Source organism: Salvelinus alpinus, chromosome 5 (genome assembly GCF_045679555.1).
Source record: "Salvelinus alpinus chromosome 5, SLU_Salpinus.1, whole genome shotgun sequence".
In the NCBI taxonomy this organism is placed as follows: Eukaryota; Metazoa; Chordata; class Actinopteri; order Salmoniformes; family Salmonidae; genus Salvelinus; species Salvelinus alpinus.
The window spans coordinates 34,186,452-34,200,912 of NC_092090.1; the positions used below are offsets into that span (position 1 = coordinate 34,186,452).

The window sequence follows — 14,461 nt, forward strand, 5'->3', positions numbered from 1 at the left end:
ACTGTTTATACCATATACTGTTTATACCATATACTGGGGTATTTCGAAATACAGACGGTATGATTTTCATTGCCGTTGCTGGGGTTGCGTCCTATGCCACTGCTTATAACTATAAGTTAAGTATAACTATAAGAAATCTAAGATGTGTCAAATAAATCATATCTGGCTCAGGGCTCCAGCTATCCATTTGGTTTGCTGACTTGCTAGCTAGGTGGCTAGATGTCAAGATCCAGCTTCTTGGTTACAGCAGAGACATTCAATTCCCTCCTGGATTAAGATCACTGTTGCCTAAATTGTTAATTGTGCGTCAATAAATGTGCACCCCAGATATGACATTCGGTAATACCGTATACCCCGGTATGGTAGAGAAATGGTATGACGGTATGACAATCTGGATAGGCACACATGTAGGCATAGTCAGACACACACAAAGACACATACTACACTCATCATGCTTATAAACATGCCCTTTCCACCCCACTGGGCTGTCAGAAACACAGCAATCACACCTCAAGAACCAAGGGATTGAGATATGGGCACAATAAATAAAATAAGACGGCTTGGATTACAAGCGGATTTTTGCCAGACAAAGTTCAAATAATGCTAATGACTTTAGCCAAGCGCATAGTCATTGATGCAACAAACTTAACATAATTAGTCCATTTACAGAACAGCTCACAAAGAAATGCAATTATCTTTATTAAGCAGGACTTGTTCACAAGCATCCTCCAGGGGCTGAGTTGGGGTGCTGCAGACAGGGGCTGAGGTAGGGTGCTGCAGACAGGGGCTGTTGTAGGGTGCTGCAGACAGGGGCTGTTGTAGTGTGTGCAGACAGGGGCTGATGTAGTGTGTGCAGACAGGGGCTGAGGTGGGGTGCTGCAGACAGGGGCTGAGGTAGGGTGCTGCAGACAGGGGCTGAGGTGGGGTGCTGCAGACAGGGGCTGAGGTGGGGTGCTGCAGACAGGGGCTGAGGTAGGGTGCTGCAGACAGGGGCTGATGTAGTGTGTGCAGACAGGGGCTGATGTAGTGTGTGCAGACAGGGGCTGAGGTGGGGTGCTGCAGACAGGGGCTGAGGTAGGGTGCTGCAGACAGGGGCTGAGGTAGGGTGCTGCAGACAGGGGCTGAGGTGGGGTGCTGCAGACAGAGGCTGAGGTGGGGTGCTGCAGACAGGGGCTGAGGTAGGGTGCTGCAGACAGGGGCTGAGGTAGGGTGCTGCAGACAGGGGCTGAGGTAGGGTGCTGCAGACAGGGGCTGATGTAGTGTGTGCAGACAGGGGCTGATGTAGTGTGTGCAGACAGGGGCTGAGGTGGGGTGCTGCAGACAGGGGCTGAGGTAGGGTGCTGCAGACAGGGGCTGAGGTAGGGTGCTGCAGACAGGGGCTGAGGTGGGGTGCTGCAGACAGAGGCTGAGGTGGGGTGCTGCAGACAGGGGCTGAGGTAGGGTGCTGCAGACAGGGGATGATGTAGTGTGCTGCAGACAGGGGCTGAGGTGGGGTGCTGCAGACGGGGGCTGAGGTGGGGTGCTGCAGACAGGGGCTAAAGTGGGGTGCTGCAGACAGGGGCTGATGTAGGGTGCTGCAGACAGGGGATGATGTAGTGTGCTGCAGACAGGGGCTGATGTAGGGTGCTGCAGACAGGGGCTGATGTAGGGTGCTGCAGACAGGGGCTGATGTAGTGTGTTGCAGACAGGGGCTGAGGTGGGGTGCTGCAGCCTCAGTGGCATGTAATAGGGATGGATTGGGTGGATATAGGCCCTGTTCCAATTTAGATATCCTTCCTAACTCAACTCCTGGGGAAAAAACAGATCTATATATGATTGGATGGGTAACTAAGGTTACCTACCAACCTACTACTTTCACCAATCACAACCAGTTAATATCTGTGATTACATTGAGGAAGGAAGGAATGAAGGGGAGGGAGGCATTGAACAGGACCAATGATGAAGGACTAGGAGGGACAGAGGTCAGTCGAGCCTCAGACAGGGGTAGGAAGAGTGAGGAGGAGTCAAATTGAAGCAGGGGTCAGTGGGCTGATTAACACTGAGCATTAAATCGTTGACCATGGATGAGATAGGATGACTAGAGGGAGTCAGGATTAGAGTACAGGAGAATAGGAGACAACGCTGGGAACCATAGAGAGGACGTAGTGATGAGGGTTCAGTGAAAGCCCAGTAATTTGGTCGGTGTGCATGTGACACTCCTAGCGGGAGTACTGGGTTAGAGGGAGAGAGAGCTTGTCTAAACACACAGACACTCACTCACTCTCACAGCATTCATTTGTTCCTGATGAGTTCAGCGGAGTTGACATATTTTCATTTGATCTTTCAAATGGAAAAAACAAGCTCTTTGTTTGTGGATCTGATACAGCGACATCCCATGCACCCAAACTCTCTCCAGTCAATTCATCCCTGCCCCACTATCACCCCCTACTCCCACCCAGCAACCTCCATTCGCCAGCTCCAGTTCCCACAATACCCTCCCAACCAACCCACCACCCTTAACATTCCTCTTTCTCTCTCCAAACATACCACTCTCTCACACACACACACTCTCTCACACACACACACACACACACACACACACACACACACACACACACACACACACACACACACACACACACACACACACACACACACACACACACACACACACACACACACACACACACACACACACACAAGAAAGCTCCCACCAGTCCAGTGAAGGCTCTACAATGCTCCACTGTGGGCTGTGGGAACACACCCCAGGGTGTATGAGGGCTGAGGGAGATGTTCACACACACTACTGTGGGCCTTGTGATGAGCACATGCCACTGTTGCCTGTTCCAAACACACACACGAGCACGCACACACACAACCCCTCAAGGTAATGTACTGTAGTTTGTATCTCCAGCTTAAACCTCATTGTGACAACATGATGGATAGAATGGGTAGAAAATGCATTATCATGGAACACTGAGGTTTGTGTTCTCTAGCCTTGAAAATGTATTAGTCCAAATTACATGATCAACAACCTCTTTACCTCTTTACCCAGGTTTGTGAGCCATACTTGAAGTCTCACTTGTACATATACAGGTAGAACAGGGAAGTTACTCCATGCATCTTGATTAACAGGAAAACATTGTCTGCCCTGATACCACTATTCCTCCACGTTGTTCAAAGCAATGATCCAATATGTTTGCCTTTCCTCTAACGTGAGCTACTTCAGATAGAACAAAATCCAATCGGCCTATTTCATGTTTCTACTCCCGTGCTCCTGCACTTTTCTTTGTCGAAAATTCTGTGGCTGGTCTCTCTCGCTCAGCGCCTGCCTGCCTCGCACCCTCGCCGCCTATCGGTGGCTCCCTGGCTCTCAAATCACCGCTTCCCTTCTTCATCTGAAGGCCACCGCAATGCCTGAAAGGCAGCGACCAAGTGCATCCACTCCCAAGCCCCCAAAACACAAGGCACATGTTCGATATGACGATTCAAACATCACAAAATATAATAAGCCTTCATTTGTTTCGAGGCAAGAGCACAAACATAAATACAATTATGTGACAATTGATAAGAAACGTTTTCGTGTGTAAGGTATGAGAGCAGCTCATAAATAATTGTAATAACAGTGTTATTTAGGCATACACCTTACTAGAGGCAAACTCCTGTTGTAGCGATATGGGTTATTGCATTAGATTTATAAATCGTGACATCTGAAAAAACGTCCCACCGGCAACGCTTTTGAATTGTGAAAAATGATATTTGTGCAGAAAACCCACAGGCCACATGTTTAACGCTCATTATTTAAACCTCTTGAAACGCAACTCACATTCCTCAAACTCAACTCCACAGCACATGTCTTCAAAGAACGCTTGCCTCCACTGTAACATTAAATACGTTATAGGCAGATAATGGTTACATAGTTGCAGATGTGCAACTAACTTTGTAACCGGCAGTCCAGCATTGGGTATAAAGAGAAGCCCGACAGCGTGTGCTGGAAGACGAATAGTCCATTGAAAAAAAGTAAGAACGTTATAGCCTTTGCTAGATAGACCTACCATAGTACCGATACCTAGACTGAACAGTTAGATACAACCACTGCAACGAGTAAGCTGCCAAATGTGTTCACTAACCAATCTCTTCTTATCGCACCTGCATGTTCTGAAAAATAACTATAATATAATACATTGCTAACTTGAAAGGCATGCGCAAGTCAATAACAGTGCTATTAAGCTAAGCGACTTACCTTGAACGGATGGTCCACAGAAGCCCAACGAAAGTAGATAGAAAACCCAGATAGCCTCCACCGCCATGTAAAGCATTGATTTCCAGCAGAGGGGTAAAGCAGCGTGCGGGTCTCTACAGCCAGCTATACCGCTAGCAACATGCATATAATGGAATCCGCAATTAGATCCTCTCTGAAATAGACTATTAGTTGGCTATTAGTTAATGTATTTCCCTTTGGCATAGTACCCTGCTTTCACTCAGAACATGGTTGCATTTAGTGGGGAGAGAGCCGTCGTGTCTCTCGGCGCTTCATCGCCATGTTGTGAGCGAATGTAAGTGTGTTGGCTGCTCCACACACACACACTCGTACACACACACACGCACGGACGTATGCACGTATACACACACACTCCCTCAAACACACTGGCAAGTCCCGCTTTAGGTGTCTCCTGGAGTCACCTGAAACGCTGCCAATAATTTCACACACCCCCTATCTTTGTTGTTGAGCTCTACGCTTGTGAATAGACTGCTGTGTGCCGCAGCCGTGCCTATATAGCCGGCAAAAAAATAGAATCAATCTCGCTGTATTGGGCTCCCGAATGGCGTCTAAAGAACTGCCTTTAAGTGCAAGAGGCGTCACTACAGTCACTGGGTCGAATCCAGGCTGTATCACATCCGGCCGTGATTGGGAGTCCCATAGGGCGGCGCACAGTTGGCCCAGCGTCGTCCGCGTTTGGCCGGGGTAGGCCATCATTGTAAATAAGAATTTGTTCTGCCTAGTTAAATAAAGGTTAAATAAATAATAAAACTACAATTCTGCAGTTTCATATGGAAGACACAGCTTGGGCAGCTGAGTCAACTGGCGTTTAAAACAGAAGAGGGGGCCAGCGGCGATTTTAGCATGTAAATGTTGGTGGGGCAAACAAAAACTATATAATAGGGATGCAAGCCAGCAAAGCCACTACACAACACAAAACTAAACAGTACATTAATTGCACTATAGCGGTGACAAACGGTGCCCACAAACTGTTAGGGCCTACATAAAGCTGTCCCAACAGCAGTCCCAACACCTTACCACTGCTACACCTGGCTATCAGCGGAGCCTTGTCTAGCAGCGAAACAGTTCATTCAGATTCATTTACTGCCTTTAAAAAAACTTAGCTGATATGGCTGACTTGCTTAATTAAACAAATGTGGTTTCTACTGACAATTGAGATGTACAAACTATGGCATAAGGGGACAACAAGGGGATAAGAGGCAATCCGTAATTTCGATTAAGACATTAATGAGCAAACTAGGACGTCAATATATCTATTTGTTCAGCACTTTTGAAATGTACAACAACAGAATTCAGAAAAGGGCCATTCTTACAGTGTTCTCCCGGTACACCAAGTCAGAACCGTAGTATAAATAAAGGGGGCATATGTGTGACAATGAAAGCTTTTACAATATTCTATGATTACATTTCTCTAAAACAGGAAATAGGCTACATGTGCACCACCAAGTCAGAACAGTAGGTGAAATTAAGAGGAGAAAATAGACCAAATTATTAGGGTGAGGCACATGGGCTACTAACAGCTTACTACACAACATACACTTAGTATTACTTTCTTAGCTAAGGAATACATATCTCCCTGGCATATTACATCACTTATGCAGCAGCATACAATACACTTTTGTACTCACCATGTTGTGCTGTGCTCACTTGAACAGGAAGGTGGTGCAGCAGTCCTTCGTGGGCACATTTTGTCACATTTTGAACTCACTGAAGTCAGATTTCCCAGTTCTGAGTTAACAGTTGTTTTGAGCGCGGCAGAAATCATGCTGGATTGACAGCATGGCCAATGTTGAATGTTCATTATTATACATGTGGAAAAGAGACCCTTAAACCCAGAATTGGGACCACACACCCACTCCACTGAATAGCAGGCTAGTGATTGCTCTGCAATGCTTGCAGTTAGCAACTGATTCCTTCCAAACCACTCATTGTTGAATTTGCGATTTCCAACTTGTTGTGTAATGTTTATGTCCAATGGCCAATGAGCACTTATATATTTTATCTATAATTTATCTTCATATGACAAAGATTAAAAAGGATTTCCATTAGATTGTCAACTTGATTAATGATGATGACTGCTAGCTAAGATTTTGAAAGTATGATGTTGACATTATCAGTCCAATCAAGCTACTGTAGATGTAACGTGATTTGACATCATATTTATCTATGGCCAATGACATTGAGCCTTCTTGGATGGGCACTTCTAATGTAACTCTATGGCAGCACCCAAGGAGCTTGAATTTTCAGGCTCTACCCTTGGATTTGGCAGTGACGTAGTGTCCCCATGAGTGACAGAACACTAAGCCAATCACGGCGCAACTAGAGAACATTACCAACCCCTACGCTGTGTATTTTCCGCTGACTGCCCCACCACCACAGAAAGCACTGAGCTAGGCTGCCCCACCTGCCCTGAATGACGGGTCGCCACTGGTGGTGTCCAAGGTTGGGTGCACCTGCCATGTGTTCAAGATGCACACGTGGCACTCATACAGCCTACAGCAAAACAAGATTTCTCCCAGATAGCTATTCATATCACACATCATTATGATAGCCAACAGAATACATGCTCCCTAGTTGCTCCATGGTTTAGCCAGTACCCTTAAAGCAGTTGAAAAGACAGATCATTTTTTATCTCAATTCTCAGGGCATGCAGCCTCACCCTCTCCCCTATCCAGAGGGCTGAGAGAGAGCGGGAGAGAAGAGAGAGGATGGTAGAGAAAGGGTCAAGATGAGGACCAGGGATTGAACATCTGACTGCATACCAATCACCCATCTAGTCACCGCCTGGCATGGCCTGCCCTGCCCTGCCCTGCCCTGCTCTGCCCTGCCCTGCCCTGCACCATGTGTTAAGGGACCCGCCATTGGTTTTCACATGATAACACATAGCAGGAGCCAGCTGGACCCCAGCCGTCTGAGAAAGAGAGGAGACAATAACATGCTGTGGCATACCCAGCAGCCCCATGTGCCGTTTCCGCTCTGCAGCCAGGGGAATAGTAAAGCCTACAGGAGGAGATGGGTTGGAGAAATGTGGCTGAGGGATTAGTGCCTGCACAGACACTTTACATTGCAGACCCTTGTTTCCAGGGATCTGACGGGTCGATCTGAGTCCATCCTGTTATTGTGGTGAATAGGTAAGAAGAACTCCCATCTCCTGTTCAATGCCTCGCCAATGTACAATGCACTCTGTCTATGCCTGGTGTTGAAATGCGTCCCGTGTGATTGGATTATGGCCACATTCAGAAAGATTGGTGTTTTGGGCCAGGTGGGATGAATTTCAATACCATGTGCGGACACAAATCCTGTGATTGTGTTGTTATTTGTATAATTTGTTATTGGATTAGAAACCTTCCTTTTGAGTGTAATACCAGATGTGGTTGGGACTTGAGTGCTTGTGGTCTGACAACGCTTTCTCTCCTTTCACCAGCCGTCATAAAATACTGAGTGCATTGGTTACTTGAATACAGGAACAGCTGTCCGTAAGAGGTAGTACAGTATATAGTATGACCCCTGCAATTAAAACTCTCCATCAACATGCAAAGTTCAGTAGGCTGCATTCTGAAAGTGATTACTTACCCAAGAGGAATATGTTCCTACTTTAACCAAAACATAAATGAATGAAGTCTTTATAAACCATTTATAAGCTGGTTTGCTAATGACTTTAGAAATGCCTTATTAAAGTTGCTTGTTAAAAGTGTGATCTCAAACAGTACTGAGAAAGAAAAAGAGACAGAGCGGACAACTTCTATGTGTGTGACATGTGACATGTAACATGGCAGGAGCAGAGGCTGCAATGTTGCAGTTTTAAAGCCAGTCTGCTGCAGTTCTACACAGTCTGCCATGGGGTCTGCTGCAGTTCTACACAGTTTGCCATGGTAGAAACAAAGTCGCAGTGCTCCAGACATGCATGTTTACAAAGTGATGAGATGTGATTTGTCCTACTAGTGCCACAGAGCTAGTTAACAACAGAAGAGACGTGGTCCTGAGCAACTCTACTCTGATCTTAATTCACTCTATTCCCCCAAAACCACAAACCGACAGAACCTGCCAGAACAACAACAAGATTACCCCATCTGTGATTTGTTAACACTACAGAAACAAGCCTCGTAATAAACCATGTTCAGATGGAACGCATTTTGAGATCTGTGGCGCTGTGATTCTACACTGGTCTCTCTCATTACCACATCAAAGGTTATTTTTGTCAAAGGATAATACAATACAGATATAGGATCTTAATTTGAGCCAGTTTTCTATAGCAAGAAAATAAAATCTGCAACAACAGGAAATTTGAATTATTATGTGGATTATAATCAATGGACATTTTGTAGGGGTTGATACATTTTTTGTAAGGTAAAATCAAGTCTGAAATTTCAAAGTGGAAACTTCAGACGCCTTTTTTAAACTAAAATACACTACAGGTTTTCATTTGCTGGAAAGTCAACAGGGTGATCAAATTAAGATCCTACATCTGCTCCAGGAACTATGGGCTGCTATTTTAACTCTGGGCCTCCTTTCTCTTCACAACGAAAACAAGTCAGAGAGAGCGAGCCAAGAGAGCTAAAGATAGGGCAAGCTTATTGCAGACAAATTATTTACACACTTTGAGGTTCCACTTAATGAGGCCAATTAGGATAGTAAAGTTGTCAGGCTTCAGTGAACAGAGAAAGTAGTTTTTATTTTGGCAATGAACCCAACGTTTGTGTTTGTGTGTGAACAAATTAGATTTTTCCTTCTTCTCCTAGGGCCTTTTAAAATGAGATTGGTTGTGTGTGGGACTTTACATCTTGGACAATGGATGGCAGTAGTAGACAGGATTACTATGCTCAGAGGAGAGGCTGAGGCAGAGCGATTGTAAAACCAAATAGGCCCAAAACCTGTCCTGTTTCGCTGTATACTTTTAATGGTTGCCAAAAAGGCCATGCAAATTAGTTGAGATAAGCATCCATTTTCTTCTCTTGCCTCCCCTCCCAGCCACCTGTACGGTCCCATATCTCTCCTGGCCTCTATCTCTGGCTGTGGTTCCTGCCCTGGCCTTTGTGCTCTGTAGAGGTCACAGTGTTCTTAAAGTGCCGAGGTGTTTGTATTTTGGTCGTGCTGACTGCAGTAGCCTCCACAGTGGCTGAGTTTCATCCCCCCCAAGGTGTACTTACCTATCTGTCTGACAGGCAGCAGCAGGGCTGCTCTACAGTAAGGAGAGGAGAAGACACAGACAGAGCACTGCCCTCTGGTGGAAAAGGGTATGTTACATCAGACAAACATACCATGAGTTATGTCAACAAAGAACATGCTACAGGGGACGAGAAAATACCAAAATAAGTATATTATGTGTTTCTTTTTTCATTTACACGTCAGATGATGCAATTAGTGCGCAATTCAAACAACAAAGGTGGTTTGGGTGAAATTAATAGTTTTTTACTACCTCTTTTTCTTCTCAGAACAGCCATTCAACCAACACTAGTGTAATCATTTGGGGAGCAAACTGTGCATTATGGAGAAGTTCATGGTCCATGTTTGCATATGTAAAGTAGGTGAGTGTGTGTGATTGGCCGGCTTGGTGTTATCCCACCCCGTTCCGCTGGAGGGGTGCCGAGTGCATGCTTGGCGAGGAGGAAGGGGTCTCCATAGAAACCAAGACTAAGGGTGACTGGGCAAATGGTTTGCTTTAGTAGTACAATACCACCGGGGTCTCACTGGCAGCATGCCCAACCCTGGAGCACTGAGGGGGGAACAGGGTGGGAGGAGGACATTCATATTCAGAGTTTAACAAGGCAAACATGTACAGTGGGGCAAACACACACACACACACACACACACACACACACACACACACACACACACACACACACACACACACACACACACACACACACTACTATTCAATGAGGTACCAGGGTGTGTGTGTTTGTTCATGATGTAATGCCTCCCTCTTTTCATTATTCTGAGCACATCCTGGGTTATGATCTCATGGGCAAAGGCACAAAAGCCCAGCCTTCTGCCCACTCCTACCAATCTGCCTACAGAGGGAGAGGTGAGGGGTGAAGAGAGGGAGGGAGGGAGCAGAGAAGGGAGGAGAGAAAACATTAACTCTGTCCTCTATCTTCTTTTCTGGGCCGTGGAACATACAGTCGGCACAGCCCCCCCGACCCCCCCCTTACCATTCTCTCTCTCACTTTCTCTCTCCACTAGAGGGAATCCACCCACTAGTAGCACCATTCACCATCTCATCATCAAGTCCTCATTTCATACAGTATGTGCCCTCTGTCTAGGGGAAGATATATCAAGTAATCAACCAGACAAAGAAAAGGCTCATTGTGCCTCATCAATGCAGTGTTGGCCAAGCTGATGAGGCAAGCTGACTTTCCCATCCTAATCTCCTCTGCTGAGAGGGGCAAAGAGAGGGGAAGCCAGGGAGGAGGAGTGGAGGGGAAGCAGGGTGGGCAGAATCCCTCTGAACACAGGCTATAACCAATATTCTGTGAAGGAAGCTGTTTGTATCCTAATTAGCTTAAAAGTAGATTTAAAATCTCAGTAAAAGGCTGTGGGGCTCGGTCCTGCTCTGGGAAGGAAAGCTCGGTCCTGCTCTGGGAAGGAAAGCTCGGTCCTGCTCTGGGAAAGAAAGCTCGGTCCTGCTCTGGGAAAGAAAGCTCATTCCTGCTCTGCTAACATGTCGTTGTCTCAAGTGTCCCATCAATGGGGGCCTTGTTAGCTGTGGGAGAGAGAGCCCCCACCACCAGCCAACCCTTATCTGTGTTTTGGCTTTCTATTGAAGGTGCATGTTATTAGAGATGGTTTTAATAAGCACTGTCGAGACTGGACCTGCCGCTGGTGAATATTCATGGAGTACAGAGAGAGGGTCAGATAGGAAGGAGTAAGGACGGGGGAGATGGGGAGAGAGGGGGGGGGGGGGGGGGGGAGGGATGGAGGGGGAGAGAAAAGTGGAAGAGTTGCAGGAGTCTTAAGAATGGAAGCAGGGAGCTCCTGAAAGCCTGTTCAGAACATTTCACATTACCATCTGTGAGTCTCTGATGGAGATTATGTGTAGCATGGAATATGTTCATGCTACACGTACGTAAAGAGAATGCAGCTGATATCTGTACATTCTCTGCTGTCAGGGAGGCAAGAAGGATCTCTCCCAGAGATGTGCTGACCCCTAGTCGACCCCTGTTACATCTGAAAAGCTTCAGAGCCATTCCAACATAGAGATCTTATAAACTGAAAACAGACATTTCCTTTGGCTGGGAAGATTTGGGGGAATGATTCAAATGACATCACCCATTTGAGACTATACACTCTTATATAAAAGGGCTCCAAAAGGGTTATTTGGCTGTCCCCATAGGAGAACCCTTTTTGGTTCCAGGTAGAACCCTTTGGGGTTTCATGTAGAACCCTCTGTGTAAAGGGTTCCCCTATGGGCACAGCTGAAGAACCCTTTTAGGTTTAGATCGCACCCTTTTTTCTGTGAGTGTAGTAGCTCATCTCAATTATGGTGAAATTTCCAAATACTATGTGGCTTTTCTAAATATGCCCTGTTTATCCTCAACGCTCCAAAGCGTATGCATCCACTGCGTTAGTTGGTGATGGACAGATACTGTCAGAGTGAAAAGAATGCTTCAGAAAAAGATGATCATTATAGAGGGAAAAACCCTGTTTCATGAAGGCCAACTATTCCACAGAGGAGAGAAATGTATTGATCATTTAGTCGTCTACTTCAGATCAATAGGAGGCTGAGGGGCCAGGGTTTTTGGGGGGAGGTTTGTGATGCCCAGCGGTGCCTCTCTCTCTCGCAGGCCACTCTCCCCCATCTCACACCTGTCTCTAGTGAGGACAAGTGGACAGATGCCTACCTGCAGCCCTGTGGACAGGCATACAGGGGCCTTTGAATACTAATTGGCTTGTTTATTCATTTTCCAGAGCTCTCTCTCTCTCTGATACTGTAAGTTTGTCACAGGCTAAATTGTATAGTATGTGATGTGTGTCATGCGTTTTGAGAAGAGGAGACTAGACAATGACTGTAATGTGTCTCCTTGGGCAAGCAGATGCCAGCCGTGCTATTTTTAAGGATTTCATCACTGAGAATTATTGCCATTACTTCTCAATGTGACACATCAGGAAGATGAAATAGTCCTTGTGGTTTTATAATATGAGTATTATCAGCTTTTTTGTTGTTGCTAGATGTGTCAACTGCCCTCAGAACACTTATCTGTTTCATTGGAGAGGGGAGGTGTGATGCCAAATGGCCTTCTTGTAGAGAAAACAGTGTGCAGGGCAATCTTTCCTCTCCCTGAAGCTGTATGTGTGTGTGTGTGTGTGTGTGTGTGTGTGTGTGTGTGTGTGTGTGTTGTATGTGTGCGTTGTATGTGTGTATGTGTGTGTGTGTGTGTGTGTGTGTGTGTGTGTGTGTGTGTGTGTGTGTGTGTGTGTGTGTGTGTGTGTGTGTGTGTGTGTGTGTGTGTGTGAGAGAGGGGGGGGGGAGAGAAAGAGAGAGAGAGGGGAGAGAGAGAGAGAGATTGAGAGAGAGAGAAAGAGAGAGAGGGAGAGAGAGGGAGAGAGAGAGAGTGTGTGAGTGCGAGTGCGTGTGCGTGTGCGTGTTTGTAGATAGGCTGGTCTGTGGCATCTTACTTACTGTATTGGCCTCCAAGCCAGAGGCTGGGGGTTTACATGACTGGCAGCCTGAGAGCAGCTATGCATGCTGTACACATACCAAGTGCCTTCTCAAGGGTTATGTGGGTGCTGTGTGTGTGTGTGTGTGTGTGTGCGTGTGGAGTGTTTTTGAACTCACATGTACTGGGTGCATGTTAGTGGAGGCTGCTGAAGGAAGGACGGCTCATAATAATGGCTGGAATGGAGTAAATATTTTGGATACCATTCCATTCAGTCCATTCCAGCCATTATACTCCACTCCAGCCATTATTATGCGCTGTCTTCCCCTCAGCAGCCTCCACTGGTGCATGTGCAAACATGGTGTCTCTGTATGTGGATGTTAGTTTTGCATATACCTGCGTATACTTTGAGTGTGAGTGTGAGTGTGAGTGTGAGTGTATGTGTGTGTGTGTGTGTGTGTGTATGTGTGCGTGAGAGAGAAAGTGAGAGTAGATGAACGAGAGAGAGCGAGAGAGAAAGAGTGTGAGAGAGTGAGTGAGTGAGTGAGAGAGATAGAGAGAAAGATGGAAAGTGAGAGAGAGAGAGATACCCAGGAGAGTGAGCATACTCTCTGAGTGCCTGTCTCTCGCTCTCGCTCTCTCTCTCTCTGTGTGTGTGTGTGTGTGTGTGTGTGTGTGTGTGTGTGTGTGTGTGTGTGTGTGTGTGTGTGTGTGTGTGTGTGTGTGAAGATAGAGACCACACTCTGAACTACAAGTAGAAACCCACAGCTCTGGAAAAAAAGGTGACTTACACAAACAGAGAAATAGGCACAGCAGCTATACATAGGTTAACCACGACAAGCCAAAAGCCATTTTCTTGAAGCACTCCATCTAAAATAGCACAGGAAAATGAACAAACCCAGAGTCACCCAAGTAGATTCAGCAGCAGCAGTAGCATACTGAACGACCTCGCTCACACTCTTTCACAGCTTCAGAAAAAGTGCCCCCTAAAGGTCATTGAACAGAAGTGCTACTGCAGGATTCCTGTGTTCTCCTTCTTTGTTGTGATGACTCCCAAACCCTTCCTCTCAGCATGGGGCTCTTGGCATCCTCCAGCCTGTTGGTTTCAAAGCAAGGCCCCTGCCTGCCAACACAAGAATCAGGTTACTACAGGGCTTTAGTTATGCAGAATAAAAGCCAAGTAGTGGAAATCAAATTACAATTTAACAACGTATCATGCAGTGCACTGCAAGGTTAAGCTCCTTAGCCTGTTGATACAGGAATCACCAGATGTCCATACATGCTGCTGTACGAGCACTTTCAAATAATGACCATGCAAGTTTCACCTGGATTCATGTTAGAATGGACTCAGGATTTAACCTCCAGGAAAGCACAGTAAACTTACAATGCAAACAAGGTACCCTCTCTAGATGCTCCGTAGGGACTTGACTCTCTCTCATGCTGTGTCTGGGACAGGCAGAGCCCAGTCAGTCCAGGGTTCTAGATATAGCTGTACTTTTTAAAACTTTGTATCACTAACATCCCGGTCAGCCATGCGTCAGGTCTAACCTTAGCTTATGTCACCAGCTCTGATGAACACAGACTCATTGTCCCTGTCTCACCG

The 14,461-nt window shown here is 46.3% G+C and overlaps 1 protein-coding gene across 1 annotated transcript in view; it reads right to left on the minus strand.

Moving 5' to 3' along the window:
- Positions 1 to 4,683, minus strand: part of LOC139575978 (immunoglobulin superfamily DCC subclass member 4-like) — a 63,463-nt gene extending 58,780 nt beyond the window's left edge. Inside the window, exon 1 of the mRNA XM_071401512.1 lies at positions 4,223 to 4,683. Within this exon, the coding sequence (XP_071257613.1) occupies positions 4,223 to 4,367 (145 nt within the window). The 5' untranslated portion in view covers positions 4,368 to 4,683. The remainder of the gene's footprint in view (positions 1 to 4,222) is intronic.
- Positions 4,684 to 14,461: the final 9,778 nt, after the last annotated feature.